The sequence below is a fragment of the Vanessa tameamea genome, chromosome 22 (assembly GCF_037043105.1).
Source record: "Vanessa tameamea isolate UH-Manoa-2023 chromosome 22, ilVanTame1 primary haplotype, whole genome shotgun sequence".
NCBI lineage: Eukaryota > Metazoa > Arthropoda > Insecta > Lepidoptera > Nymphalidae > Vanessa > Vanessa tameamea.
In genome coordinates, this window is record NC_087330.1 from 585,864 (window position 1) to 613,843 (window position 27,980).

The 27,980-nt window shown below is 31.5% G+C and overlaps 2 protein-coding genes across 17 annotated transcripts in view; one reads left to right on the forward strand and one right to left on the reverse strand.

The window, feature by feature from the left end:
- The window catches only part of Rg (rugose), a 419,297-nt gene that overhangs the window by 368,765 nt on the left and 22,552 nt on the right, over nucleotides 1-27,980 (forward strand). The window lies entirely within an intron of this gene.
- Nucleotides 1-27,980, reverse strand: part of LOC113402287 (facilitated trehalose transporter Tret1-2 homolog) — a 44,250-nt gene that overhangs the window by 6,802 nt on the left and 9,468 nt on the right. Inside the window, exons 1-2 of one of the 2 annotated variants that reach the window (XM_026642491.2) lie at nucleotides 13,165-13,558; nucleotides 5,096-5,195 (exon numbers count right to left, since the gene is read on the reverse strand). In XM_026642491.2, the coding sequence (XP_026498276.1) occupies nucleotides 5,096-5,152 (57 nt within the window). In that variant the 5' untranslated portion in view covers nucleotides 5,153-5,195; nucleotides 13,165-13,558. Of the gene's footprint in view, nucleotides 1-5,095; nucleotides 5,196-13,164; nucleotides 13,559-27,980 lie in introns of those variants that run through there. The other variant, XM_064218549.1, reaches the window with a different exon arrangement.

Sequence of the window (27,980 nt, forward strand, 5' to 3'; positions counted from 1 at the left end):
TAAATAAATTGAGTCTGTTTATATCAATGTTGGAAGCAAAATCATAATATTGAAAGGTCAAGATGGAGTTAAATAGCCGAGTCCTTATCATTATTACTTTAATCGTATAGAGTATATGCTAATTATAGATATATCTATTTAATAATAAATAAATTATGAATAGATAAAAACAATTTTATGACTCCGATAATCAGGAAAGCATATATCGAAAGGACAAATATAAATGTATATTCAGCAGCAAGTATTAATATAAACTAATGGTCGCCCATTGATCGAACGTTGGCCTTTATTAAACGCTAATGAAAATATGAGACAGACGGAAAGATAGGAAAAAGTGATTCTCTACTTCCGACGTTTGATTCACATCCAACTCATACGTATACTACACACGCAGACTCATGCCTCTCTACACCGTTTAATGAAAATCGTATCAGAGCGATATTTCTTATCATTTAATTTACTGTTTCTATTTTAATATACGTAACACAATATAAATTAATTTACATATATTTATTACCGATATAATTACAATGGTTTGATAGCAGTGCGGTCAAACGTAAGCATCATAAAAAAGTTACAATAAAGATTATTTTTGGTAATTACAAATAAATATCATTTTATATCCACAATTTACAGTCCTACGATTCCATGACAACCTTAATGAAAATAAATTTACAAATTTTACCATTCAAAACATATTACACGATAAAAAATATATCGTTATTGGTTCAAAAATAGATACGTTTGCGTATAAAATGTCTTCAATGAACTGCACAAATACAATATTTCCGATCCATCGTGTGAATAGATAAGCTAAATAAAATAGAAACGGGTTATTTTTTTTTATAAAACTATTAAACTCAAAGCGAATTCCGTATAATACTAATAAATTGACCACACTTATTGCGTCTGTTATGTTCTGTTCCTTTAATACTTAATCTTTCCAATAATCTAGTTAAATCTTACGTGTGTCATAAAGATTATAATTTACAACGTTTAATAATTATTGTCTCGTTAGTCTCTGCAAACAATTTGTTGCAATGGTTATGCAATCGATGTTAAAGTTGTACATAAAACTGAGTCACACGTACGAGGAGTCGGTGGGTAGAATTTTAGAATCAAAAGTTTCGGTTTTTTTTGGAAATGTTAATTTTTACTTAATAAAAATCACTTGCTTTAAACGACTACTGCTTTTTTATATTTAAGTTAGGCGGATCTAATGGTAAGTGCATATCCCATCACCATAGCCATAGATAGCGCTATAAGAAGTAGGTCGCCAATGCGCCACCGGCCGTGGGAACTAAGATGTTATATGTGCCTGTAGTTATACTGACTCGCTTACTCCTCAAACCGGAACACAACAATACAAAGTATTGCTGTTTGACGGTAGAATATAACAGGCACAAAACAATTTTAGTTATAATATATTTTTTATGTAATAATTTCAAGATAACAAAATTGTACTCCTTAGTTGAACGTTGTGTGAGCCCGTCTGTATAGGTTCTGCCCACTCATTATTATATTATACAGAAAGATAAAGAAGAAAATGAACAATGCACATAAGGCTCGACGACGAAAACTGCTAAAAGTAACCAACGAATTAGTAGATTAGTAGTAGAGTAGTCGATATAAACAAGTTATAAAGTATTGCATAACACAAGAGACTGTAATTACGCGACAGTGTAAAATCACATGTTAAAGCGTGTAACTTGTTATTGTATTGTATTCAATCTAATTTCTAGCTCCGTTGTTGTAGCTTAACGCTGTTTTGTTTTCATTTAAATGGAACGTAACGAGAAAATCAATCTGCCTTATTCTCGACCCGCCGCTTGCGAAATGACTTAGTTTTATAACGATATAATTATGTTTATAAAAAATTGTAGCATTTCTCTTTGTTTAACTTCGACAATTTAAAACCTATCACTAGAAAAATGTACATAAATAATCTGTCAAACACCGACGAATAATCATTAATAAATGTCTAATCTTTTTATATATAATCTGCCTGTCCGCCTGTCTGTTGCTCTACCACGGTCAAATCACTAAACCAATTTTAATGAGTCTTAGTATAGAAATTCCGAGAAAGCACATAGGCTACCTTGTACGCCTAACTGACCGCCAAACCCTAAAACGCGAGCGAAGCCGCAGGCGACTACTAGTACAATATGAATTAATATAAAAAAAAGAATAGTATTGTACTTATAGTATTAAATAATTATAAATAAAATAAAATAAATGTTTTTTTTTGTATATCACAAAAAAATAGTAATAACTTGACAAGGCAGTTGCAGTGATTGAGCTCATCCGACGACAGTTCAAGTTCAATAACGCGAGTCATGTCCACTACGGTGTCGGCATTACAACCTTCACACGTTGACACTAGCGATTGCACCCGACAATAATCACTTTTGTAACAATCAAAGTCAAAAAACTTTATTCAATATAGAAGCGTTACACTGTGATATTGTACAATTATTGTATTTATATAATAGAAATATATTTTCGTTATTTGAAACAGTCTGGAGGCGATCAACTAATTCTCAAGGTGTGTCATCAACTAAGAAATTACTTCTTAGTTCTTCTTAGTTTTGTTACATCCCCAAAAGCTCTTTAAAGAAATTTTACAATTGAATATTTTTGAAACATGAACACATAAATGAAAATTATAATGATGGATATTCATGGAACATTCAAATAAAAAATTGACTAGTAATTATAATATGATATTTTGTGTTATTGCGACGTTTAAAATTATTTTTGCTCGATATATAATGAATAACATAAAAGTATTGAAATATATGTATTCACAAAAGAGTCCCGAGGCGAAAATTTTTGAGATTTTAAAATAATATGCTACTTGTTTTTGGTTGTATTTTGAAATTAAACAAGAAATTTCCTTTAAAATTACATAAATAACACACAATTATTTTCAATTTCCTTTCGTATATATATATTAATAAATTTAAACATTCGAATGTAGTCGATGTATATTTCTATGTTGTAATAAATACTTTGTATTAGATATATCTTCGTTATCACATTACACCTGAAGTTAAAGTATCCTTCGCGCGTGTCGGTATGACTTGTCGGTCAGTCCGCGGTTCAAGTTCAATAGCGCAGCGCATCACGGCCGGCTGATCAAACTAACAACAGTTTCAGTTTATACTATTTTGTAATTATAACATTATTGTTTTTAGGTTTATTATTTATTTTGGTTAACAACACAGGTATTCAACCTGTATTGGTAACCTGTGCCATCATTTTTACTTTACATAGTCTTTATTTTCTAAAGCTCAAAAAATATACAACATTTAACTAACTGTATAGCCTACGCCCGTATCGAAACCTAGCCTATCATAATATAAAAATTCTATAACAATCGGTTTATTAGTTTTTGCGTGAATCCGAAAGAAAAATTAAGTCAAATTCTTACTGATATTAATGTGATTTAACTAATAACAGCATTTTTTCACATACGTCATCAATTTCAAAGCGATTGGACTTATTCCGAAGTACAAGTAATTATTAAAAACATATGTTTGATCTATAGTGGTTTGCTTTTAAGCCAGTAGATCATAAGGACCCTGGTTGAAGTCACAGATCGAGCTAAAAAAATATTATTTAAGTTTCTACTTAAGAGTGTAACTGCCAATGCAGTTTTAAACTCTAATACAAAGCGAATGGTTAGGCGCCTAATCTCTCTCCAGCTTTATCACGTTGCCATGCCAACGAACTGTGCTATAATGCACTTGTGTATACGAACATACTGTACTTATATCTCCTACTCCTATGGTAAGCCGTTGAATTTTGTCGTTTTTGCCTAAAGTTCGGACCAGATGATGATTTATACTCAATACATATTTAATATTAAATAAGAGATATATCTGTTATATAATGGCGCTACAATCAAATGGTATCGGAGAATCCACCGTGGAGTCGTGATAGGTCCAATTATCCTCATATCCTAACGGTTATGCAAGACCTATCATTTCGATCTTACACTAACACAATGCCTCGTACACGAGCCGTTTATAATATATTAATTATAAGTTTTTTTGAATAAAACATCGTAATATATTGCACAACTATTTTATTTATACCTATTATATACAAATATCTAAGACTGACTGATGCGTATGTGGTACTGTGTATCGATTTATTTAAAAGTTAAACTGAAAACAGTATCGTTAGAGCAGCGCAAGGGTTTTTTTTAAGCCATTAAATATGCGAGTGTCTCTACCAAGCGTTTGAGGGCGTCGAACCAATTCACAAGCCAAAGTATTCCCAAGGAGATTTGACTTCAGTCAGGCACACAGCCATTAAAGTACGTTATGACCGAATAAATGAATAGTAGTTTAAATAAATGTTTTAATGTTTAAATAAAGTTTAAATAAATGGAGAACGGCGTTGTCTGAACGTCGGAACAATCAAAGAGGTGATGTGAAGATTTAATTCTGAATAAATAAGATTCCTTAATGAAGTACGAAACTGTATATCTCAATGCACGCGTTACACAATATTAATTACAAAATAAATATTTGACGCAAGTAAGTACGTGCTAATATGTGATTTTACACTCCGTGATAAGTATTTTTCCTCTACAACAATGCATTATTAGGTTATCTCTAGTTTTCTCTTGAAGCGTAAAATACCGATATGTCACTAATTATTATTTATTAAATTAAAATTTCAACATGTTACACTTATAAATAATTTTAAATATGCTTTATTTAAAACAATTCATTATATTAACTAAAAAAAACAATGCTATATTCATTAAATTATTTGAAAATGTTATCTATATAAAATTAATTTATATCTACATATAGAAAAGAAAAATACCACTCGTCACGTGATCTCCAATACTATAAGTCCAATTGATTTGAAATTAATTATAGTTACTCGCAACGTAAGCTCACTAAGAGAAGATTTTTGAAAATTTAAATTTTAAGGGTGTACAATAAGAGATCTACCGTTGTATGAATTTTACCTGTAGTCAAGACGGGAAGCTAGTAGCCGTTATGACGATAATAAATCACAAACAAAACTCGTAATAGTTCGCGTGTGTGATAGTATGTAATACAACATAGTTTACCATGTAAAGATCCCCATAGCGGCACACTTTCCAAAATCCCTTGATGCTCGCGAGCATGGTGCGCGCGCGTCGCTCCCCGTAGCGCGCCGCTGCAACCCTCCTGCGGAACCAAACGCTCGATTAATTATATATAACATTGATGTCTATAATATAATGCTTGCAAACTTAGTTGATTAAGCCTATCAAGTGCTCTAGGCGTTAAGCCACTGCTTGTGGTAATTGTTACAAACAATGAACGATAAACTCTAGTCTATATCACTCCAACGTATTAGCAGTCAGCTTTATAATCCCGACAGATAGCAATCACGTATCTATAAACTAGAATTATTCCTTTGTTTTTATTAATTATTTTAATTTTATTTAATATAGGAAGGCAACCATAAAACGTGCCACCTCATTATAAGTGGTCACCATATCCGATTTGACTGCCACTGTAAGAAATGTTAGCCATTCCCTACACCACCAATGAGTATTAAGATTTTGTAACCTTTGCCTGTAATTAAACTGACTTAAACCGGAAACAAAAAACAAAGCATTGAGATTTGCGGACAGAATCACGGAAAGCTTTCCAGGTGTATATGCCTGGCTTTTAAGACTCTATCAAACATATCAATCAATTCCTAAGGTTAGCTCTTTAACTACATAGACTATCAAACTTGATAAAATAAATTTAGTGAAAACTTTAATAAGAGCTTTTTAAATATCGTAACTCATCCACAAATAGTAGTTAACATCCATTTTTTTTCCAAATAACAAATAGTATTGTTATCACAAGACAAGGACGTTATCGGTTAAAACTTATTCCGATGTAGGTCATCAATTTGCACAGACGTCATTGCTGTTGAGATGTTATGATGGACGAATTACGTCTATATTATCAATAAATAACTGATGCTCGCCATACGATGTATGAAAAAAAAACGCCGGTTCTACGAAGATACAAGTATTTTCTTCCGATCGGGTGATGGTTTTTATTTTAATCATCAATGGGTAAATGTAATACTTATCAATCGAATAAATGAATTTGATACCTCGTAACTTCCCGATTACGGAGTGACGGAAGCTTATTTTTTATAAATACGACGTACGACTCGCGCGCCACCTGTACGCTTGCGATACTATTTTACTATGACAGAAACGTTCACGCATGTGCCAAATACAGTTGTAAGAGTTCCAACTCGAGCCGATAAACATTTTAAACGTAAAATATGGAAAAAAACAAGTATGTTTTTATAAATAAGATTACTACAACAATCTAACTCCATTCTAATTCAAAATTTAAAAAAAACGCAAACACGTTTAATAGCAATTTACAATAAAGCGTATTATCATATTTTTTCTTTTTTCACAGATTCCCAATATTTTTTAATTCGTTATAAAACCTCTTTATGATTGCGATTTATACAATTTAATATTTTAATACATATTAATGCTATTTAAACTGACACGCATATTGTTGTATATTGCCGCCGTTTTAATAGAACATCAATTATAAACATATATATATATAGGTTTATAGGCGTTATATAGGCTTAACTAGAGTATACTGAGTTAATAGATTACCTTAAAGCTTGATATATAAAAGGTTTTCTCTTATAGCCATCTAAATTGAATCAACTTGATCGATTCAACGTTTTTATTTATGCTAAATGGAAATATACATTAAAAGAAATAGGTTTCCTGAACGGTGTTCAGCACATTTTACGAGCACACGCTCACATCTAATTCAAAAGATACGTGAATATAAATAACTTCAACGTGCGTAGATACCGACCGAATTGACCGCTGTTTACGTTTCGATTGAACAAACGCGTTCTTCTCAGTGCTATGCTCTGATATTAGATTTGAACTATAATTGTTTAAATAACAATAACAATAAATCGGTGTAATGAAATCTAAACAATAGTTTGGTTTAATTAAGACTATTTGTAAGCAAATCAATATATATTTCGTTTATTGCTACGTATTATTATCAAGAATTCTTTAATTCGTATTAATCTATATATAAGCACTTAATAATATCTACTGTCTCTTATCAATATTGAATTGTAATATTAACTGTGCCGAAACTGTAATTGTATGCCCTTGTCCTTGAAGTTACACTGGCAAACTCATCATTCAAACGGGAACACGGCAATACTTGACCGCACTTCTACAGCAGTCACAGACTTAAGCTCAGTAAGCTGGAGAGGTAGCTTACTGTATGATATAAATTCTCTATATCCTATAATAAATAAATCAAAATATGTTTTATTTATAATATTTAAACCAAATATGCTATTTTAGTACAGCGCCCCGTACATAAATACTATGTAATTACTTATGTAAATGATACGAAATACATACATACAATATTCAACATAAATCATATTTAATATCCAATAAACGAGTATAGCACATTTGCGACATTCACTTCCTCGACAAACGATCTCAAATATTCATTTCCGAGTCGCTAAGAGGAAATTCGTACTTAGCGATTCGTGTCGAGTTTGTCACGTGATACAATTTCAGATATTATCTGTATCTATCCATAGTTCTATACTAAAAAATTTATCTTTTATGCTCTGTCGGAACCTATATTTAACGAGTTACGAGTTGCGAGTTGTTAAAGTCGACTTTGGAACTTAAGACTCTTGTTTACACAAATGTTTTTGAAATAAGTCTCGTAGACAATTCCAGCATCGGTACACAAAACGACTCGTTTCTTGAATATAATAACCGGATGTTGTCAATTTCTTTTATATGTTGTTATACAGCTGTGCATTATAGTTTAATAATTAATTGTATAGAAATTACAATTGCGTTTAATTTAAATCATTAAACAAATTGTTGTAATTTAAACTAAAATGCCAGTTGACACCACATGCATACGCATATTACATATTTTACATTAATTTATAATTTTAGCTGCAAGTTAATAGTAACACCGATACGATTGGCATTTTTTTTTAAATATTAACAATATGTTAGCTTATGTTAAAATACTGATATATGAATATATACCTATATTTAATCTATTTATGTCATAATCTTAACGTGAACGAATAGGCACTACTCTTAAAAACATACATGTATATATAAATAAAACGATTCAATAATCGATATATAATTGTAAATAATAATCGATTCGTGTGACTCGATAGCGGTTATCGCAGTCCCGGTACGAGGTCAGAACAAATAGAAATGTTTACGCTCACATTGCCAAGACCTTCGCAGCAACGCATCTTCATTCATTCATTCATTATGTACTCCTTACGAATGTATTTTACACGTTTTATAATGTTTGACCTATATTTTATTATTCATACTATATTTTAATTAACAATGTTTTACATACCAGGCTTTCGTGATTCTGTGAAGAAAATTTAGATTTAGTTATTGTCTGGGACGAGTTATTCAGCGCTGCTGGTGCGCTTTCTTGCTTTTCCTGTTTAATCGGGGTCAGCTCATTATGTTTCAGTGTATTTCAACTGCAAAATATTTCGTAGGCACAAGTATCTCGCTGTAATGGTACTGTCCACAGCACTTACAGCTTCAGTAATCCATTGTTAAAGCGCTAAAAGCTGTTGGTATTAATAGTTACGCGTAACGAAAATACTCTCATACATTTCTTGATATAGGATTCGCCTTTATGTCGCAAACATGACGACTGTAGAAGTAAAACTAAACTGTATTATTATAGGAGCTATATTTTTATACATAAAAAAGTCGAACAGTACGATGTTGCTGTAGTTTGTTTTTGATTATGGTAATGATTCAAACAAAGGATTATGTTTTAATTAAATTATTTTATCGTAAAAATATATGTATAGCATTTTTTTTTGTCTAGACAAAAAATATGCTAAAAAAGTGAGTCGAACTAGCAGGTAAGATAATGGCATTAAGCAAACAATGCCAATGCACTGGCAACCTTGATACCATAGATGGTATGTTTCTACTTTTAATCATACACTCACTCACCTTTCACACCGGAACACAACAGTACAGTATCGCAGCCAAGTTGTTGTCACCTGGCGGTAGAGCTTTAGGGTGTACCCGCTCGGTATTGCTCAGGGCCTTAGCATTAACTTAGCAAATACGTCATGAGGAAAATTACTCAGTACCATCGATCTCGTTCTGATTTGTCCATTATGTGATTAAGTTGACTGATTATTATTGTGATAATTGTTAGTTTAAAGTTTTTCTATATTATTTGCCTCAACAAACAGTTTATTGTATGTTAATATTTTATATTTTACTTTATTAAAGTTGTCACAGTTGTTTAGTAGGAATAAACATATACGAGTAGGTATGATCACAGCCTACTCTCGTAATTAAGAACTTGTAAAATTTAAAGGTACTTGTTAATATTAAAGTATGATAGTATTTATTCGACGCCATTAAAACATTAATTATATAAAAATACTTAGTGGTGTTTGTGGGCTATGTGCAAGCCCGTCTAAATAGGGTGTCTGCATCACAAATTCTAGCGCCAAACAACAGTACTCAGTATTGTTGTGCTCCGGTTGAAGAGTGAGTAGCTGTGAGTGCTATTATTGTTTTATATGATATTTCTTACGGCACCAATGTATATGCGATGGTGGCCACTCACCATCAGTTGGCCCATTGGTCTTTCTATAGTTTATATACAGTTTATATAGGTTTATATACAGTATATATATAGTTTATATAGGTTATATACCTAGTTTATAAATATAATAATAATTATGCAGTTCTTTTTTGTGGGTTGTGTCTTCGAAGTAATTAATATTGAGTAGGATCAGAAGATATAATCATGTTTAATATCTTATAATAATATGTCTCGACGTGAGCGTCGAAGGAGTTTTTGTGTATTTTATATACACGACTATGTCAAGTCTTAATCTAATTAGTAGCTGCATTTGTTTTAATTTGGCATTGATTAAACGAAGAATATTTTATAATAGATTGAATTATGTTTGTCATAACTTCGGCTGTAGAAAGTAAAATTAAGTATTTGTCTCGACGTGTTCAAGGATTGTCACTTTGAAAGGAATTGGAATACGTAAAATGAAAAAAAAACTCATTTCTTTATGAGAAATTTACACTACGAAATAAAAGTCATCTACACCAAATCTATATTAAATCTCTGTCTAAATAAATAAACTGTCAAATTTTTATACAATCAGACAATATATGGTCTTTTATATATATATATGAATTACTCTTGACACAAAAAATGACTTATGCTAAGCTATATTTATAATAATTATAAAATAAATTGAATAAACTTGTTCTGCTTGTATGCTTTTATCTGATTTAGATATCGTTATGGCGTCATGCGACAATTGAAAAAACAGACCTATATAAATGTCATTTGAATGTTTAAATGAAGAAGCATATTGTTTTAATTAGTACAATTTTGACCTTTTCCACCAATAACCGTCACCAATGCAGTATAGTCTTTAACATAAGGGTACACGGGGCGCGGGCTCAGGGGGCCCCATTCTCATGAGTCCAATAAAGGCTTATATAAAGGCATATTTGCTTAATAAAAAAAAGTTCGACTGTACTTGGTCAGGTTACTTTACGCCAGAGTCCTATACTCTGGTGTACCCTGGAGCCCCGGAATGGACTAAGACGTCCCTGCATCAATGTCAATATGTTCGATGGTCTTAAATGAACTCTCATTAAACATTCGGTTGTATAATATACGATTATTATATATACTTGTCATCATATAACATACAACATACGTACGTTTTACTTCTCGTCTCTCGTCTCATATCGATCTAATGCACAGATTTGCGCCTTTGCATGTATTGTCACGCCTCTTATGAAGTGTCGTTCTTATGTATAAATATATGTATGTCCATGTATATAGATTCCCTGTTTAGAACGGGAGCAATACGGTGAAACGTTTTGGCGAAACATTAAAACATTTGTGTAATTTGATTATAAATGTTTGTGAGATTATTAGATGAGCATATTTTATAAACAATGTCTGAGGTTTTGATGTTCAGCAGATACCTATACAAGGTCAGCAGACAACTTATTTCTAATAAACCAAAGTAAAATAAAATTAACGTAATATATTATTATTAAAATTGCAGTACTTATGTCAGTAGCTTATTATATATGTAATTTAATGTAATTCTATGTAATTCATGTCATTGACATAAACGGGCTTGTATTTTTCGCCCAACATACACTCTATGCCTTTATATAATTGAATAAAAATTTACTTTCCTTACAATACTGCTAGCACTACTTTATAGATTTTATTGGTCCATGATGTATCAAAGTGGCACTCTAACTAATACTCGGTTCAATCTGATATAAAATACATTCTTCACTCTGACTTCATATCAGAGGTATAGCTGGTAGCAATAATTTGATTTATATAAATATGCACGTTATGTAAAATACTGAACGTGTTTCCAAGTTCAAGGCTCAGTTGATATGGAAACTGATCGTTTTACCAGACTTGTTTATTATATATTATATATGTATACTACGCATCGGTATACAGTAAGGTTCGACTATACCAGAGCTACGAGCTAGTATCAAGCAAAACAAATGTGACTAAGACGTTTGTCCCGAATGAATTTCAGGACACACGTTACAGAACGACATTAGCAAACCGTGTTCGCTGAAGATCTTATAGTGTACAACTGTTTGTGTGTTCGCAAAGAAAGCACTTGAGATTGCTTAGAATTTGTTGTCTTAATTGGCCCCATCAGGGCTCGATAGAGGGCCCAGTATTCGCACTACTAACCGAACGAGACATTAGGATATAAAAAGTTGTCAATTAACGAGTTCTGTCCGCGTCAGCAGCCGTGAATCAGAACGTCACAGATTAACTGCACGTAAATAGTTTAAATAATACACGTGTTTGATCTAATTAATTTTATATACAAATATACGAATGCCTTTTATATAAATTCGATTTGGTCGTAACGTTGATTTCTTATTTAGTATTTTTTATCTTGAACGAAGTTCTACTTTTATTAATTTAATTGAATGTCATTCAAAGTATTATAACTATTATTACTGATTAATATTAGACTAGTTTAGTTTGTCTGCGTGTGTTATTTTCCCGCATTATACAAACATTACAAACTCCAGAACTTTCAATTTAGAGGTTACTTTAAAAAAAAAGGCAAAACGATACGTTTATATATAAAATATTTTATGAGATTTTAGCTCTTTATATAAAATCATCCGACCAAATGATCTGGCATTTGTATATTACAAATTTTTGCTTTATTCAGAATGTTGAACAAAATAACTAAATTAAATTATTGCTGTAATAACTATACTTAAACTCGAAAAGAACATGACATCGTGAAACGTACATACATTCCTCTACGGAGGATAACACGATGCTGTATATACAACCTCCAAATGTTTGGGCATGATATACCTGCTATGGATAATATATTTTTATAATACTTTTTCACAAAAATCCATTTAATAAAATAATAATAATTGTAGTACAAAATCGAAGCAGGTGGCTAGTCTCAAACGAGTACAATTATTTTGATTTATATCACAGCAAAACAAATGTCTATATTAAAATCGATTATAAGCGCCGAAGTTTAACTGATTGATTGAAAATTTTCACTTTATTAAATCAAATATATATCATGTCTAGTTTGTGTATATTTAATATTAATAATTAACAAAAAATATGTTTTTCTTTTAAATTTATTTAATACATTTAAAAAAAATAATAGTGGATAATAAAATAATACGTTAATCATTTATTATAGACATAAAAGTTACTATGTATTATAACAAAGTATATTTAATTTACGCAACACAACTATTATTAGTTAATAAAAGATTCGTTAGATGTAAATTTTTAACATCAATAATTATTTGCTCTACTTTTCTGAATCCATTACTTTGTTTTTGACGCTATTATTAGAAGATCAGAATCGTATTGTTCAAGATTTCAAAGGTCATATAATCTCTATTTAAAAACAAATGTATTGATAAAATGTTTATAATAAATACGTATATATTATTTAACTTTCATTTTTTTTGAAGTAATAATGCAATTATTACAAACGCGAAATAAGATTGCAATAATTTTGTCAACTTACTCTGAACTATTTCCTGTAATTGTCCCCAACTTGACAAATTGCAGTATCTTTGCACAAAACAAATATTTTTCATAAAAATTGTCTTATCACTTTTAAGAACACTATGTTTACGCGGGAAAACTCGCGACGCACAGCGTTTAAATTTGGAACGCACGTGCGATCCCACTGGTGTTTTGTTTTTAAATTAGGCACAGATGATATCTTCTAGTGTGAATTTATTTTTTTATTTATTTTTTTCTGTGACAATCACATCACAGTTAAAGCCAGGCGATCGACTGTTTTCGAAAGAGGTTGTGTGTTCTTGACCTTGCGCTGCTCTCGGGCGCACTGAAGCCGCTTTTCGTTCACACAGTCTGTTTTATAACGCACTGTTGTTGGAACTTTTACCGACTCAGCCACTGATAACCGTTTAAGGGACGTCTCCGCCGAGCACATTTGTTAATGGGATTAAATATTTAATCTGTGTACATAATTAATTATTTCATATTTTTGTAAAGCATTGCACGTTTTTGTATTGGGTTTCGATTTTGTTTATCGTATTTAGTAAGTGATTGAGATTTACATACCGGCTACGAATACACAATTTAGATAATATTATTGAGTCAATAATTAATTTTTTTAAAGTTTTTTTTCTTAGTGTGTCCAAGAATGAACTATGATTGGCTGAATGACGATGGCGGGAAAAAAGTCATAATTTGCAGAAAATACTTATTGATAAATAACGTATAACAATTAAATAAATACATTGTGAATAAGGTAACCTGGTCATTTCACATACATAAACAAAACAGAACAATTATCTGAAATAACAAAAATGTACGCTATTAAACACGAGTCGCTGCCATGTTTATTTTTTATAATGCTCGTGTTAGGTCTCGATAAGACAGAACTGTTATTAGACGACTGGGGATATCTAGAATATTCTACAATGACATACGGTCAATACAGATGATTTTTAATATTAAATATATTTATTTGTAAATGGATTTATTAATGAACAAGCAATGTCTGGTGCTGTGAGAAATAATAACAATTCTTTACGGCATATCCATTAGCCATAGGGCCAGGGATGTTACACCTTGTGCCTGCGATTACAGTGGTCCTTCAAACCGGATAATGTGTAGCACTGAAATTACTCTCGAGTGAGTGATCTACCTATCCAGCTAGTAGGAGAGCTAAACTGTACAGTTCTACTGTGTACGTTTCAAAGTTACGTACGTACGTTTCGTATTCAGCTTAGAGAACTGCAGACACAACCCGAGGTCCTAAGATCTCACCCAAGAGCCAATAAAATTTTAAGTCAAGTCAGTTTTTAATAACAACCTGGTTTACACAAACACCTAAAGGCGTTCGACCAGCACCTGAATTCTTTCCGTTCCATTGAACTATGAGCACACTTGTGTTTTCGCACACAGATGTGCGTTGTAATATTATGTTTTTAGCTTCGAATTGTAACCAAATTCTAAATTCAGACTATTGAATATCATTTCCGGTATTTTTTATAACTGTTTATAAACCATTGTAATTTTTTTTATGGTTATGTTTTTTTGTTGTTGTAAAAGTACAGAAAGGCTTAGAGGCTTATCAAGTATTAGATGGCCGCTAGTGTTAACGCGTCCCTGTAGGCGATTCGAGAAGAACGATTTTAAGCTCAATGCGTATCTTAGTACGGAACCCACATATTTTTGTCATATCCATTGGTCCGATTGTTCAACTCCTGGGAAGGTCAAAGATTATATGTAGCATTGTGATAAACGAGTTAAAAGCTGAGCAAATATAGAAGATAATATTTATTAAGTTAGACGAATAAGTATGTAGTCGATATATTGTGGATATTGTAGGATAATTATTTATTTGGGAAACAAACAATTTTAAAAACACTGTAATATAAAACAAAAATATAACATAAAACACAAATCAATCAAGTTTCCACTTAAAGCTAATACACAAAAAATATATATATATTTACAATTAAAATTAAAACAAAAATAAAAACAGCATATAAGTACATTATCAAAGTAAGTTAAGTACATTATAAGTACGTTTATAATAAATCCGGCCCGATAGTAAAAATTAATCTCAGTTTAATAAAAAAACATACCTAACAGTGGTAGCTTTACCTTTAATTTAGACCTGAGAATCGATTTGAAAGTACTAGTGAAAGCCTGTTTCAACAAAGTATAGTTTGATTTTCATTGTAATTGTATCGCATATTTATGAGTAAATTGTAATATTCCTTGTTCATATACACTCCAATAAAGTATCGTACAGCTTTATATGATCACTAATATCTAATTTACGATCGAATATCCAAAGAGACTGTTAAAAAATAATATTTTTGTATCAAACCGTCGATTGGTTATTGACCCACGTTATTTCGCGTTGTTTGGTATTATTTGTGATTTTGAACGAAAAGATTAAATTTATCACTAAATAAATGAACTTACTGTTACTGTTTATAAATATTTGCTGAAAAACCACGTATTTTGTACGTTTGCACGTAATTCTATGACACTGTTTAAACAAGTCGCGAAAATTGTTCTTCAAGCTATCACAGCAACGTCACGGAATTTCCGTATATTAATGGAAATGCTTGAAAACATATCGTCGGGGCTCACAAAATGTGTACCCTTTCAATATTTTTAGTGGAACTAAATAGTACTATGAGTTGCATAACTTTTTTTTATGGATGTCTATTACACGTAAATAGGGTTAGTTCAGAAGCAGCCACAAGTGTATTATAATTATGTATTTGAATTGTAGCTATGTAAAGTTGTTTTAAATAAATTAGGACAATTTTTAAAAATCTACCGCATATGAATCAAATATTTGAAGAATATAAAAATATAATATAAGTACCTGCATCTTATTTAAAAATAATGACTCCCTTTTATGTTAATAATGCCTACTTAATCTCATATATTACGAATAACTATATAGAATCTAAAATATTCACTTGTCCCGTTTGTTTCGAAGAAAGAAAGCGTACAACAGTAACAAAGACCAATTGACATTTTATTTGTATGTAAATGTAAGCCACAGATTAAATAAAGAGTTCTCAATACAATGGCACATGTGAAATAGTCCACTGGACGCGAGCGATTGAAAGCGATTTTGTGCTATTTATTATTATTATGTGAAATTTTAATTATTATAACGTACCTCGGTGCTCGTTTGTGTTATTTTCTTTGAGATAGGAGACTAAGCCTAAAAAAATATATTTTATTTTAAAAGCTATACTCTATTCCAAACCTAACAGGAAAATAACCAAATAAACGAATTTTGACAGCAAATTGACACGACACCATTGGTCGAAAGTTGATTAATCTATGATATTCACTATGGATTTGCGAAAAAATGCCGTTTTGAACATCGACGAAAATGTTATCGGAATTTTGGAAGTAAAATTAAAGTGAAAATAAGTAGTTAAGTGCAATAGTGTTGTATTATAAATAAAGACAAATTAATCATAAACTCTTAGTAGTGCACAATACAGCTGAGTTATTAGCAAATCGCATGAAATACGTAAATCTAAGGTTTGTTTATCTTTTTTCCTACTTCCATTGGAATAGGCTATATATAAATTTATAGACACACAGCTCGTAGCACTGATACGATCCCCTGACGTCCCACTATCACCACTAGTTTCCACTCGACCTGGAATAACGGATACCCCCCCCCCCACACTTAAAGTGGGACAGATGCATTTTCCCGCGTAAAAAAGCTTTTCATAGCACGTTCTTTAATGAGGGTTGGTCATCAGCATCTCATCATATTGAGTACATGTATGATATTTATAGACTTCGAGATAGCTGACTCGCATTGTCTTGATCTGATAAGCGTTGATAAGTGCTTTGTTTTGTTACGTACGTGTAATAGGTGACATTATTATAAATTATACAGGAGTTGAACAAAAAATACCTTATTACATATGCACTTATAAATATCATCGGACACAAGCAATTGTTTTCATTTCAATTCTACCGTTGCCATTAAATCATGTTTAATTGAAACACCGAGGCATTAGTGATACTTGTCATGATATTTAACAGATAAGAGAACGATTGGTTTTTTTTATCGTGGCCTGTGTGACAGATCTAATCTAGATTTGAGAGTAAAATACGGTTTCCAGTTTTTCTTATGTCCAATAATTTAATTCCTTATCTATTTGAGATTATACATTTTGTGTATATAAAACGAAACCCTTACTTTGCCTTATAATTATGTCTTTTACAAAACCCGGACGAAATGTATGATTTATATATATAGATAATACTCTCATTACGATCACGACATGCAACTGAATAATTGACATGACATGCATTTACTGCACTAATTACTGTCGTTATGACATCAGCAGGAATATAACACCGCACTACGCTAAATAAAAGACTAAATTGATCTAACATAACGTTATTTAAAAAAAAATTGAAGGAAAGCTATTAAAAAAAATAAAACGACAAAAACATTTTTCAAAATGTTAATTTTTTTATGGAAAAGTCATTCTATGTTTAAAAATTAATTTGGAATATTTATTAATTATCGTATTTGTCATGATTAAACATTTAAAAGAAATTGCCTTTTTAGTGGTCGATTTGATCGTTTGTCCGCGAGGTAGGTTTTCTAGTGGCTTTGCTGCACCGATACTAATAAGTTTTCTGCAAATGAATTGTTCTCTTTAGAAAATATTAAAAAATAAATACCATTGATACACGGACTTAAATTCGTTACGGCGTTATATTAAACCTCTACGCTATACAAATAAATAAATACATCCCATAGCACCAACGTCTATGGGCAGTGCTTACCATACTTATGGTGACTTACCATCTGGTTGCCCAGGTGCCAGTCCGCCTACCTATGACTGTATGATATAAAACAAAAAAAGAAATAAATGAAATAATGTTATAAAAAGCTGGAGTAGAGTATGAGAAAGATGGGGAACGGTCGCCATCGAGGGAACGTATCGCTTTTTCTTTACCTGAAGGTTTATCTCAGTGCGAGGTACTGTAAGCATGAAAGGACTTTGTTGCAATATAATTATCTTTTATATAGAAAATAATTAAGTAACTTATATCTGCAATATGTGGCGTAGATTAAGGGGGGCTTTGTTGATCATAATTAACTATTCCCTTTTGATTTTATATGAAATATGTAACTTAATTATACTGATACTTAAGAATGTAAATATAATCATAAGCTCAATAAAAATAAACTTATAAAAAAAATTCAATACATGTTATATTACGTCTGTACGTCGTCATAAGAGTTTTCTGAGTAAACGACGGCGATTAGATGATAATTCGCGGTACAGTCGTCCGCACAATACGGGGACGCGGAAATCGGAAACAGTTCCGCATCAGCCATGTAGGTTAGAATGTTGATAGTTTATCATAAATACGATCGTTTATTTTATATTATACATTAGCTGAGAATAGATTCAAGGTTCGTTTTGTCTTTATAAATTTATTTATTTGTTTTTTTTTTTTTCATTAAGCTTGCGTAGGTAATCCACAAACAGTACATATTTTTTTAGAATAATTAACTGTTATCAGCGTAAGTGTCATGTACGTTTTCTGTAATAGCTTTTCAAATACATTTAAAGATATTTTCCTATAATGGAATGGTTAATTTTTTTACAACGCCACTGTCAATAGCCGCTGGTGACCACTTGACAGGTGGCCTGCTTACGTGTTCGCCTACATATCATATAAAAAGGAGAAGAAAGGAAATTTCTTGTTAAAAAGAAGATTACCATCCACAACACTTGCAGATTTACTTTGCTTTCTCTCCTCGACTCAAGGAGCAGGTTCAAATTAGGGCATGTCCGATATTCCGTTTCAGACCCACTGGTTCTATACACTGGGCCTTTTCGGATATACTTTTAAAAATTTATATTCAATTTAAAATATAATTTGTAAAAAGATCTTGATTCTTGACCCTTTTAAATTCATACATTGCTCTTAGTACATGACAGTACCGATTATTTCCTCGTACTTAAATTGTCATGTACCTTCATATAAATAATTTGCCATTTATTTTATTTATTTTACTTCGCACCAAATTGAAGCATATAATAAAACAAGTCGTCGAACCTCTGCAGAAAGATGACAATACGACGTAAATACTTCGCTCGTTGAAATTTAGTAATAAAAATGCTATCTGTATTTATTTAAGTTTTGTAATCCCGTGTATATTAAATCTGTATTCAAAAGGGAGAAGGTTTCAAACTCGAAGGTTTTTATTGTGTATGTTACGTGATGGTCACCGACTGGGAATCGATTTAAAAAAATATTTTGTTATTGATTTTTTTTAAAGTAGTCATAATATTAGTAAAAAATGTAAAATTCGCGTACTATGAGGGACTGGCGCTGTTGCATTTTGGGATCAAATTCCAAAAGACAAATATATATTTATTACAGAATGGTGTAGTGACACCATTAAATATATATTGTTAAGATAATTGTAAGAGGAATAAAATATTTTTGAAGTCAAGTTTTTGGGAAAAGCCTAAATGCTGATCGATAAACGGAACGGAAATAACAATCGCTCGGTTCTATTCCGCAGGGGGCCGTAACCTTACATTTAACTATGTAAACTAGACAAGTATCGATTTAGTTTACGTCCGATCGTAAAGTTCTCATTAACCTTGCAAATAGGATATACTAAAAAAATACTCTTTCTATATCCACAAACAAATATAATCCTCGTCGCTTAATCTTCGCCCTCTCAATAATAAGTTACTCATTACGTACATACGTCATAATTATAGCAAGTCTGTTCTTGTTACAATTATTCTATTACCTTCAAAGTAAATAACCATTAGTAATATAATTCAAACGAAACGTAAACCGATCGTTGTAACGAAACGCCATCAGTTACATAAGAAGATCCGATCCCCGTGTAATCACCATGCCAGACCGATACGTGTATCGTTATCGCATGAATGCGTTTTATAATATAAGCTATGTTACTTCACATTGATCGAGCCCATTATTATTAAAACTCCTCGTAAATGAGACAGATCATAAAAAAATAAATTATATTAGAGAAAAACAGCAAAATATTGAGTTTTTTGATAGTTCTTATATAAATAACATACATTTCGAAACTGCGGTACATTTATTTAATAAATTCTTGTTAAATGACAAACCATAAGAGTGCACGTAAGCGACTACTTGAATAAGGTTTTTTTTTTTAAATTTATTATTTATTGAACATTTTTGATTCAATGCTATCATTACGAAGTTACGAAGTAGATTTTAAAACGATTCGTGCAATTTTTCCATTAGCTAACATATTTCCATTAGGAGTTTAATTATATTCGAACGCATTATACTTCACTATACCCAGATGACCCAGTGTTTAGAACGCGTAGATCTTAACCGATGATTGCGGGTTGAAATCTAGGCAAGCACTACTGAATTTACATGTTGTTAATTTGTGTTTATAACTCATCTCGTGCTCGATGAAGAAAAACATGTGTCTAATTTCAAGCAAAATCTGCCACATGAGTATCCACCAACGCTCATTGAATCAGCGTGGTGGAATAAGCTCCAGACCTTCTCCTCAAAGGGAGAAGAATCCTTATTCCAGCAGAGGGAAATTTACAGGGTGTTTTTTTCTTTGTATACTTCACCATAAGAACTATTGTCATATTGTTTGCCTCGTTACGTCTTACGTAGCGTCATAGTATCGATTAAGGCGAGATTTTAATCGTTTAACAATCGTTTTATATTTATCACACAAGAACATGAAATTCTCACTTGTGACGTCAATAGTCTTAAAGAGGGTGAAACTTCAAAGCGCAACTGCTAATATTATTGTATGCTTAAACCTTTAATAGGTACTAAATAACTTTTTTTTAAGTTAGGTTAGGTTAGACTAACTCGGTGGTAGGGCTTTGTGCAAGCCCGTCTGGGTAGGTACCATCCACTCAACAAAAAAACAGCAGTACTTACTATTATCGTGTTCCGGTTTGGAGGGTGAATGAGCCGTAACATCTTAGTTCCCAAGGTTAGTGGCGCATTGGCAATGTAAGGAATGGTTTATATTCCTAACAGCGCCATTGTCTGTGGGCGGTGGTGACCATTTACCATCATACGGCCCATTTGCTCGTCCGCCTACCGATATCACAAATAAACGTGTCCACTAATACTGAGTGGTATAAATAATTAACGTATTAGTCATTAATGTTTGACATAGCTTACGAAGCGTACAGTATTTATTTTCTCAGTAATCTCATTACTACAACCATGCCTAACACGATTTCACATGCAATGTACAAATTAATTTTGTTATGTATTGGAACAGCAAATAAAATTAGTCACCAATATTAAATTTTTTTAGCAAACACGTTTATTAAATGTAAATAATAGGTATGTATCAATATATAAAATATATAATACGTTTTATTTATTATTGCTATTTAGTGAGTGTGTGTGTGTGTGAACCCGAAACTTTACTCGAAATTTAAATTTATTAATACCAGATCTGTCTGGTAAATGCACAAACATTATTTAAGTTAAACAAAATATTAAATTATAATGAGTTTTATATTCCTTATTTAACAAATGATTGATTCTCTAATAACAACCATAATACAAACTTCCACCCTTTAGTTACGATTTATACGATCAAAACCTCACCTACGTTCTTCGCCGCGACTCGAACTATCTCCGTACGAAAGTTCATCTAAGGTTCAGCGATTTGAGCTCGAACAGGCAACAGGCAAAGTTACTTTCGCATTAATATGGATTAATTTCTAAAATTTCGGTGACATGTTTTTTTATCTTTTTTTATGACTTTAATGTTTGATTTTATCTTTCCGGTTTAAATATCGTATGTCAAATTTTCATGTCATTTCTTTGATGAATGGATTCGAACATTCCTTTGACCGATCTGAAGTGGGGCCAATTACCAATGCGAGTAATGCTGATGAAAATATTCAATGACCTAAAAGTAAAGGATTTTATATTTATATATCAAGCTATTAATAAATATATATTCATTGCTCATTTGGTTTGCTTGTAGTTTAGATATCTATGACGTATATATTATTCAGTAAATAAAATAAAAAAAATATTCTTTAGGATAGATTTCCTGATTATTTTAGCAAATGTTGTCTAAAATAAAAATAAACAATGAATTACCACTTTTGAATGTTTCAACAAGGAATGGGTTTTTTTACGATTGCTTATTTAAAATTCATGATGTGGTTTACGTAGTCACCTCTTCCAATAGTAGGTATTACGCAAAATTCAGTAGGTATTTACTCACGCATCTGAATTTTCCTTAAAACCTATTCATGACTTACAATGAAAAGTATATCATGCTATTCTACGAGTAAGATTCCATCCAAATATCCAATGAAACCATTTAACTTTAGCTTGCCTTCAATTATAATAAGTTTTCAAGTTTTATTTATTTTTAGTTCAAACCTAATACTGAAATATTCATAAGCCGCAGCGGTGCATCAGGTGGCCATACCGCTAAAGCAACGATCTCTTTCAGGCAACATTTGAGCAGAGGACAAATAAAACAAGTGGGAAGGTCTAAATCCTTTTTAAATTAGGAGTACCTATATCGCCTTATATTAAAATAACAATACGATTCAGCAGATAGAAACGAATATTGTTTTAAACAACCTTCGGTCATTTGTAATCTGTGCTACTATTATTCGTTGACCAAAGAACACATTTATGGTTTGAAACATCATAAACTTCCTTTTTAAACTTTATTATTGCAAATAAATACCGACAAATATTAGTTAAATAATTTTGATATAACAATTCTCGGACGATGATTTATTAAAACTCGCCTCGAGGAAATAATTAATTCAGGCGCCACGAAATATTATAAACCAGTCGCTCTTCCGCGCTCCATATCCCCAGCCTACGTATCTACCGGAACTCAGGTTTTGGCGCGAAAATTCTATTCTTAAATCGTATACCTGGATTTCTATTATGTTAATCTTTTACATTTACTCTAAATAAAGACTGCTACAGACGTCGAGACATTCTCAGGCCTTTATAAGAATATATACTAATAAGGCTACTCGTACACTGTTTTTTGATCTTAATACTCTTGTTGAACTTTACAAATATAATGACGTCTTCTATGAAGCAATTTAAAGATGTTACAAGAAAGTTAATTTACGGCATTTGTGCCAGATGGCAACCATTTGTTAAATACGACCCACGCACATGATATTCTGCCAAGTAATATGTGTTGTGGTGTTCCGGTATGAAGGGTTAATGAACTTGCGAAATAACAATGACGTTTGTATGTACGCCTCACAGTTGGAATCGTATCGTGTCGCTGATGGCCACTTGCCATCAGCTGGCCCCCAGTAGACTTATCGTCAACGAAAACTAAAAAGCAGCGGTACTCTTAAGACTCCCCCTTGGATATTATTGCACCACGATGTTCCCTGCGGATTAGTGGATACGCATGTTACAGAATTGCATCCGACGCATGCAGATTAACTTGTCGTGTTTTCCTTATTTATTATAAATTAAGCACTTATGTGCAGTGGTGTGACTTAAACCGATCAGGTCACGGCTGGTCAAAAGCCACGTTTTCTACCAATAATATAAAATACATAAAGTTCTTGATCCCTTTAAATATAACTATGACCGTTCTTGAACCTCTCGTATTACTTTAAAGCAATAAAATAAATGTTTACGACGGATATCGTTCTATCGTTATCAGAGTCGAAGTTATCCTTAATTTATTCTGAATAAAACTACATTACTTGATGAGAGAACTTCCTGATTGGGGGTACTCACTACACACTAGTGACTGAACCAGTGTAATTACTGGCACAAAGTATCTGTCGTAACCAATTGCTTTTTCGACAAAATTTCTATTAAAAACATATTGATAACTTGAAAACGTATCTTTGGTCGAAATAAATAAATATGACGCCATTTTATTTAAGTTTAATACAAATGAAAGTATTTTACCGCATAGTAAATTATTTAGTATGCAATATATATTTCATTTCTCATTGCCATATCGCTTGGTAACAATATTACAGTCATAGATACACTGTTCGTATGAATACGTCTGTTTATCTACAATTGTTTTCTTCCCAAAGTATAGTCGTGATGGAAGCAATCTCGTTAGTTACTTGTATGTATCTCAGTCGAGTTCTAGGTCTTGACATCACGCCTAAGATGTAAATTGACACCGTTTAGTACATGTGAGCACGCAAGTGCTTATCGTAACGATAATATACTGGTTATTTATTATCATCGTTCTTTGACAAAATTACGGTTACGGATTTCGTGTTGGAATTGGGTGACCTAATTTAATATTAAAATAACAAAGTCGTATATTAATACGATATTGTACTATTGTACATGGTGACTATCCGAATTGAAGTTTTGATATGCAATATAATATCAATGGTTCTAATTGTGCTCGATGATAATGTTATGCTTATTATTTATTTTATTTATTTTGCTTTGGATTGGAATGTTTCTTAAACAATAAAACCGATTAACTATAATTTCGCAAATGTGATGGCACGTGCCGCGTCCTGAGTAAAATTTGAAAAAAGAATACGAGTGCTTGTAAAGTTTATGGCGATGTAACATGATGTCGCGTCAAATTTCCGCTTACGCCGATTGATGTTATCATTTAACAATGCATGCTATAAATCTATGATGACAATACTTAGTATGCACGTTGTAAGTAAACAACAAACTGCCATTGTATGGATATCAGTTACTTGTCTCTATAAATTTCAAACATCTTTAAAATTCTGTATAAATAGGTATCAGTTAACGTGTAAAATTGTAATACTAGAACATCGTCATTAAGACGTGCAAATAATAATAATTAAGATTGAAATAAAGGAGATTTGTGTTGCAAAATGTTTGATCATCAAATGACGCAGACGAATCTTTTGTGTATTGTCTCTTTTAAAATGTGCTTGTTTATGTAATTGTCATCTCAAAACCCTAGGCCAATAAAATGTCATTGAGTATACCCGAAGTCAAGATTTAGTCGGTGTTTAGTTTACTCCCTTGCTTCGCAAGCACGAATTGCCGTTGGCCCTGCATAGTTATGTCGGATTCGCCGCCCCGTCGAATTATGAGAGTGAGAAAATAGGGTGTTTGTCTTGCGCACATACTAGTGCGCTATAAAGTGTCCAAATCAGCTAGTATCGTTTGAGATTGCTGAAATCAGTCAGGATGACTTCAATGTCATTTATAACAATCTTTTCGTTTTCTATGGGTTCTTGCAAACTTTATACAGTGGTTGAAAGCTTCATACGTTAACATCAAAAAGTTCACACAAATCCAAAATTATTGTGATTCGTTTGCGTAAAAGAAAAATTTTAAGCATTTTTTGAACAATTTAATATTTATTATTACTATCCGCATGTATTTATATGTTTGTTTTGCGCTGTACGGTTTTCAATGTCAATGTTTACGGACATACTCGTATGTAATGCAAACAGTATGTGTATTTAACTCGAATCGACTAAATAAAGCTGAACACAGAAACAAGATACTATATATGATAATGTAACACTTTCTCTCACCACTATACGCGGTGACATTTAAGTAGACTTATTGAGGTTGATGATTAAAAAGGTCATATGCGTGTTTATTAAAGGGCTTCATATATTTTGACCCATTGTTAATATATTATAGTTCTTTGTTCTTTAATAAAATATTGTAATTATAAAATGTGAACTATTGTTAGTAATAAATAGAATATATTCAATGTAATTGATTTATTAAGACATTAAATTGTACTTCCATTTATTAAAAACAAATAAGACATAATTGGCTAAGAAATAATACAATGTCACGAAAGTCTAAGGTCTGCGGCCAGCCTTAGCATTCAGGTACATGTAATAAATGTCGAGATTTAATAGGAAGTTAACACTTCCGAATGGTCACCACGGTTCGTATTAATGTTATTGCTTTAAATTACGGCACGACACGGCGAAAACCGCTCGACTATCGCTTTTGTAATATTTCATTGAACTGTACATGCGTTTATATGTATACAATATACATGTTATGTATGTATACATCCATCCTCTTTCATGATAGGTTTTTAACCGCCTTCAAAAACAGGAGGAGGTTATCAATACTGTGGTTGTTTTTTTATTTATGTTGTTTTTTTGTTATTTACCTCAGAACTCTATAATTTATGAACTGATTTTATTTTGTTTTTTAGTGAGCAGTAAATTTGAAGAAAAATGACGGTGGTTATTATTTTGGAATGTATTATACATGAAATAATAATATAAATTAAAACCAAAACTTTAAATATCGGAGTATAATAAATAAATCTTCTTCAAAAAATGTTTTATTACTTAGATAATATATCATATTAAAATTGATAGCCTATTGTCTTCTATATCTATTGTATTATATATATAATGATTCTTTTGATACGTAACATATAACCAAAAAACTATACAGACATTATATGACTTCAGTTATAAACTTAGACTTTAGTTAAAAATATGCTCATTCAATTACTTTGAGTTCATCATTCTATATATACATCCATATACGTACAACCTTACAGTTTTGTTATAATATACATATATAGTGTATAGACAGAAGTTAAGATTATTATATAGTTTGTTGAGTTTTTTTTTTAAACAGTATATATCTATGTGGCGGCTGTTATTTCCGGACAGCAATTTACATCAGCCTTATTCGTATTCGGCTTTATCTAGTTGGGTGTTATTATCATACTAATATTGAAATTGGGGAAGTAATGTTTGTTTGTTTTTATAAATATATATATATATATATATATTAAGATTTATCGAAAGCTATGTAGTAGGTAAATATGTTTTATAAATTTATAAATCGTCTCACGTTCATGAAGTGATCTCGTTGACAAAATGTATAGGTTATGCTAGAAACATACTATATCTTCGTGTTTATATAAATAACAATAATTTAAAACATTTTTCAAGAATAATAATAGCTCTTCAAACATATAATTTAGACTGAGATTAAAAGAGATCTCATAAAAATGATAGGACAAGTGCTTCACTAATAACAATGTTCATTTTTCAGGCTGGTAATAGTTAGCTGGTAGGTACTGCGAGCATAGCGTTATATATAAATTTAACTATGAAAGTACATAACGGCTTAACAGCCTTATGCAGTAGCGATTCTTTTTTAATTTTGTCTTTTATGAAGAGGGCACAGATTATTATGCCAATGTCACGTACATTATTTTTTCATATTCATAGTTGGAACAATTTTTACTGAGCCTACGCTTGAAGTTTGTTTACTTATATCAAATGAATGTTGTATTAAATCTGATCTGTCGTACGTTTGTTTTGTTTGCTCTTGAATTAATAAAAGTGAGTATGTTTATTAGTTTGTTTGTTACGCACTTACCTCGTAACTACTCAACTGATCATCACGAAATAGGTACATATAGTACACAAATATGTAAAAGCGTCGCCAGAAGTACAGACCACGGCATAAGGGCACCTAAAGTACGCCCTACGACACACGCACATAACTAATTAATTAGTGTTTATTATGTAACAGCAGTCGAGGCAAACCTTAGGTATATGAACATTTTACATATTAATGTTAATTACGTCATACACTGTAATTAAAACTAAAACATATAAAACACATTATGCTTAGATAGCAAAAACTCGTCATTGGGTTACGGACTTTATTATTTAAAAAAATATAAAATTAAAATAATTAGTATAGTACAGATACCTAATTGTAAGTTTCTGATTCAACTGACGAAACGTTTGTTACTTGAAAAAAACATTTTTGAAAAAAACATTTCTTACTTAAATA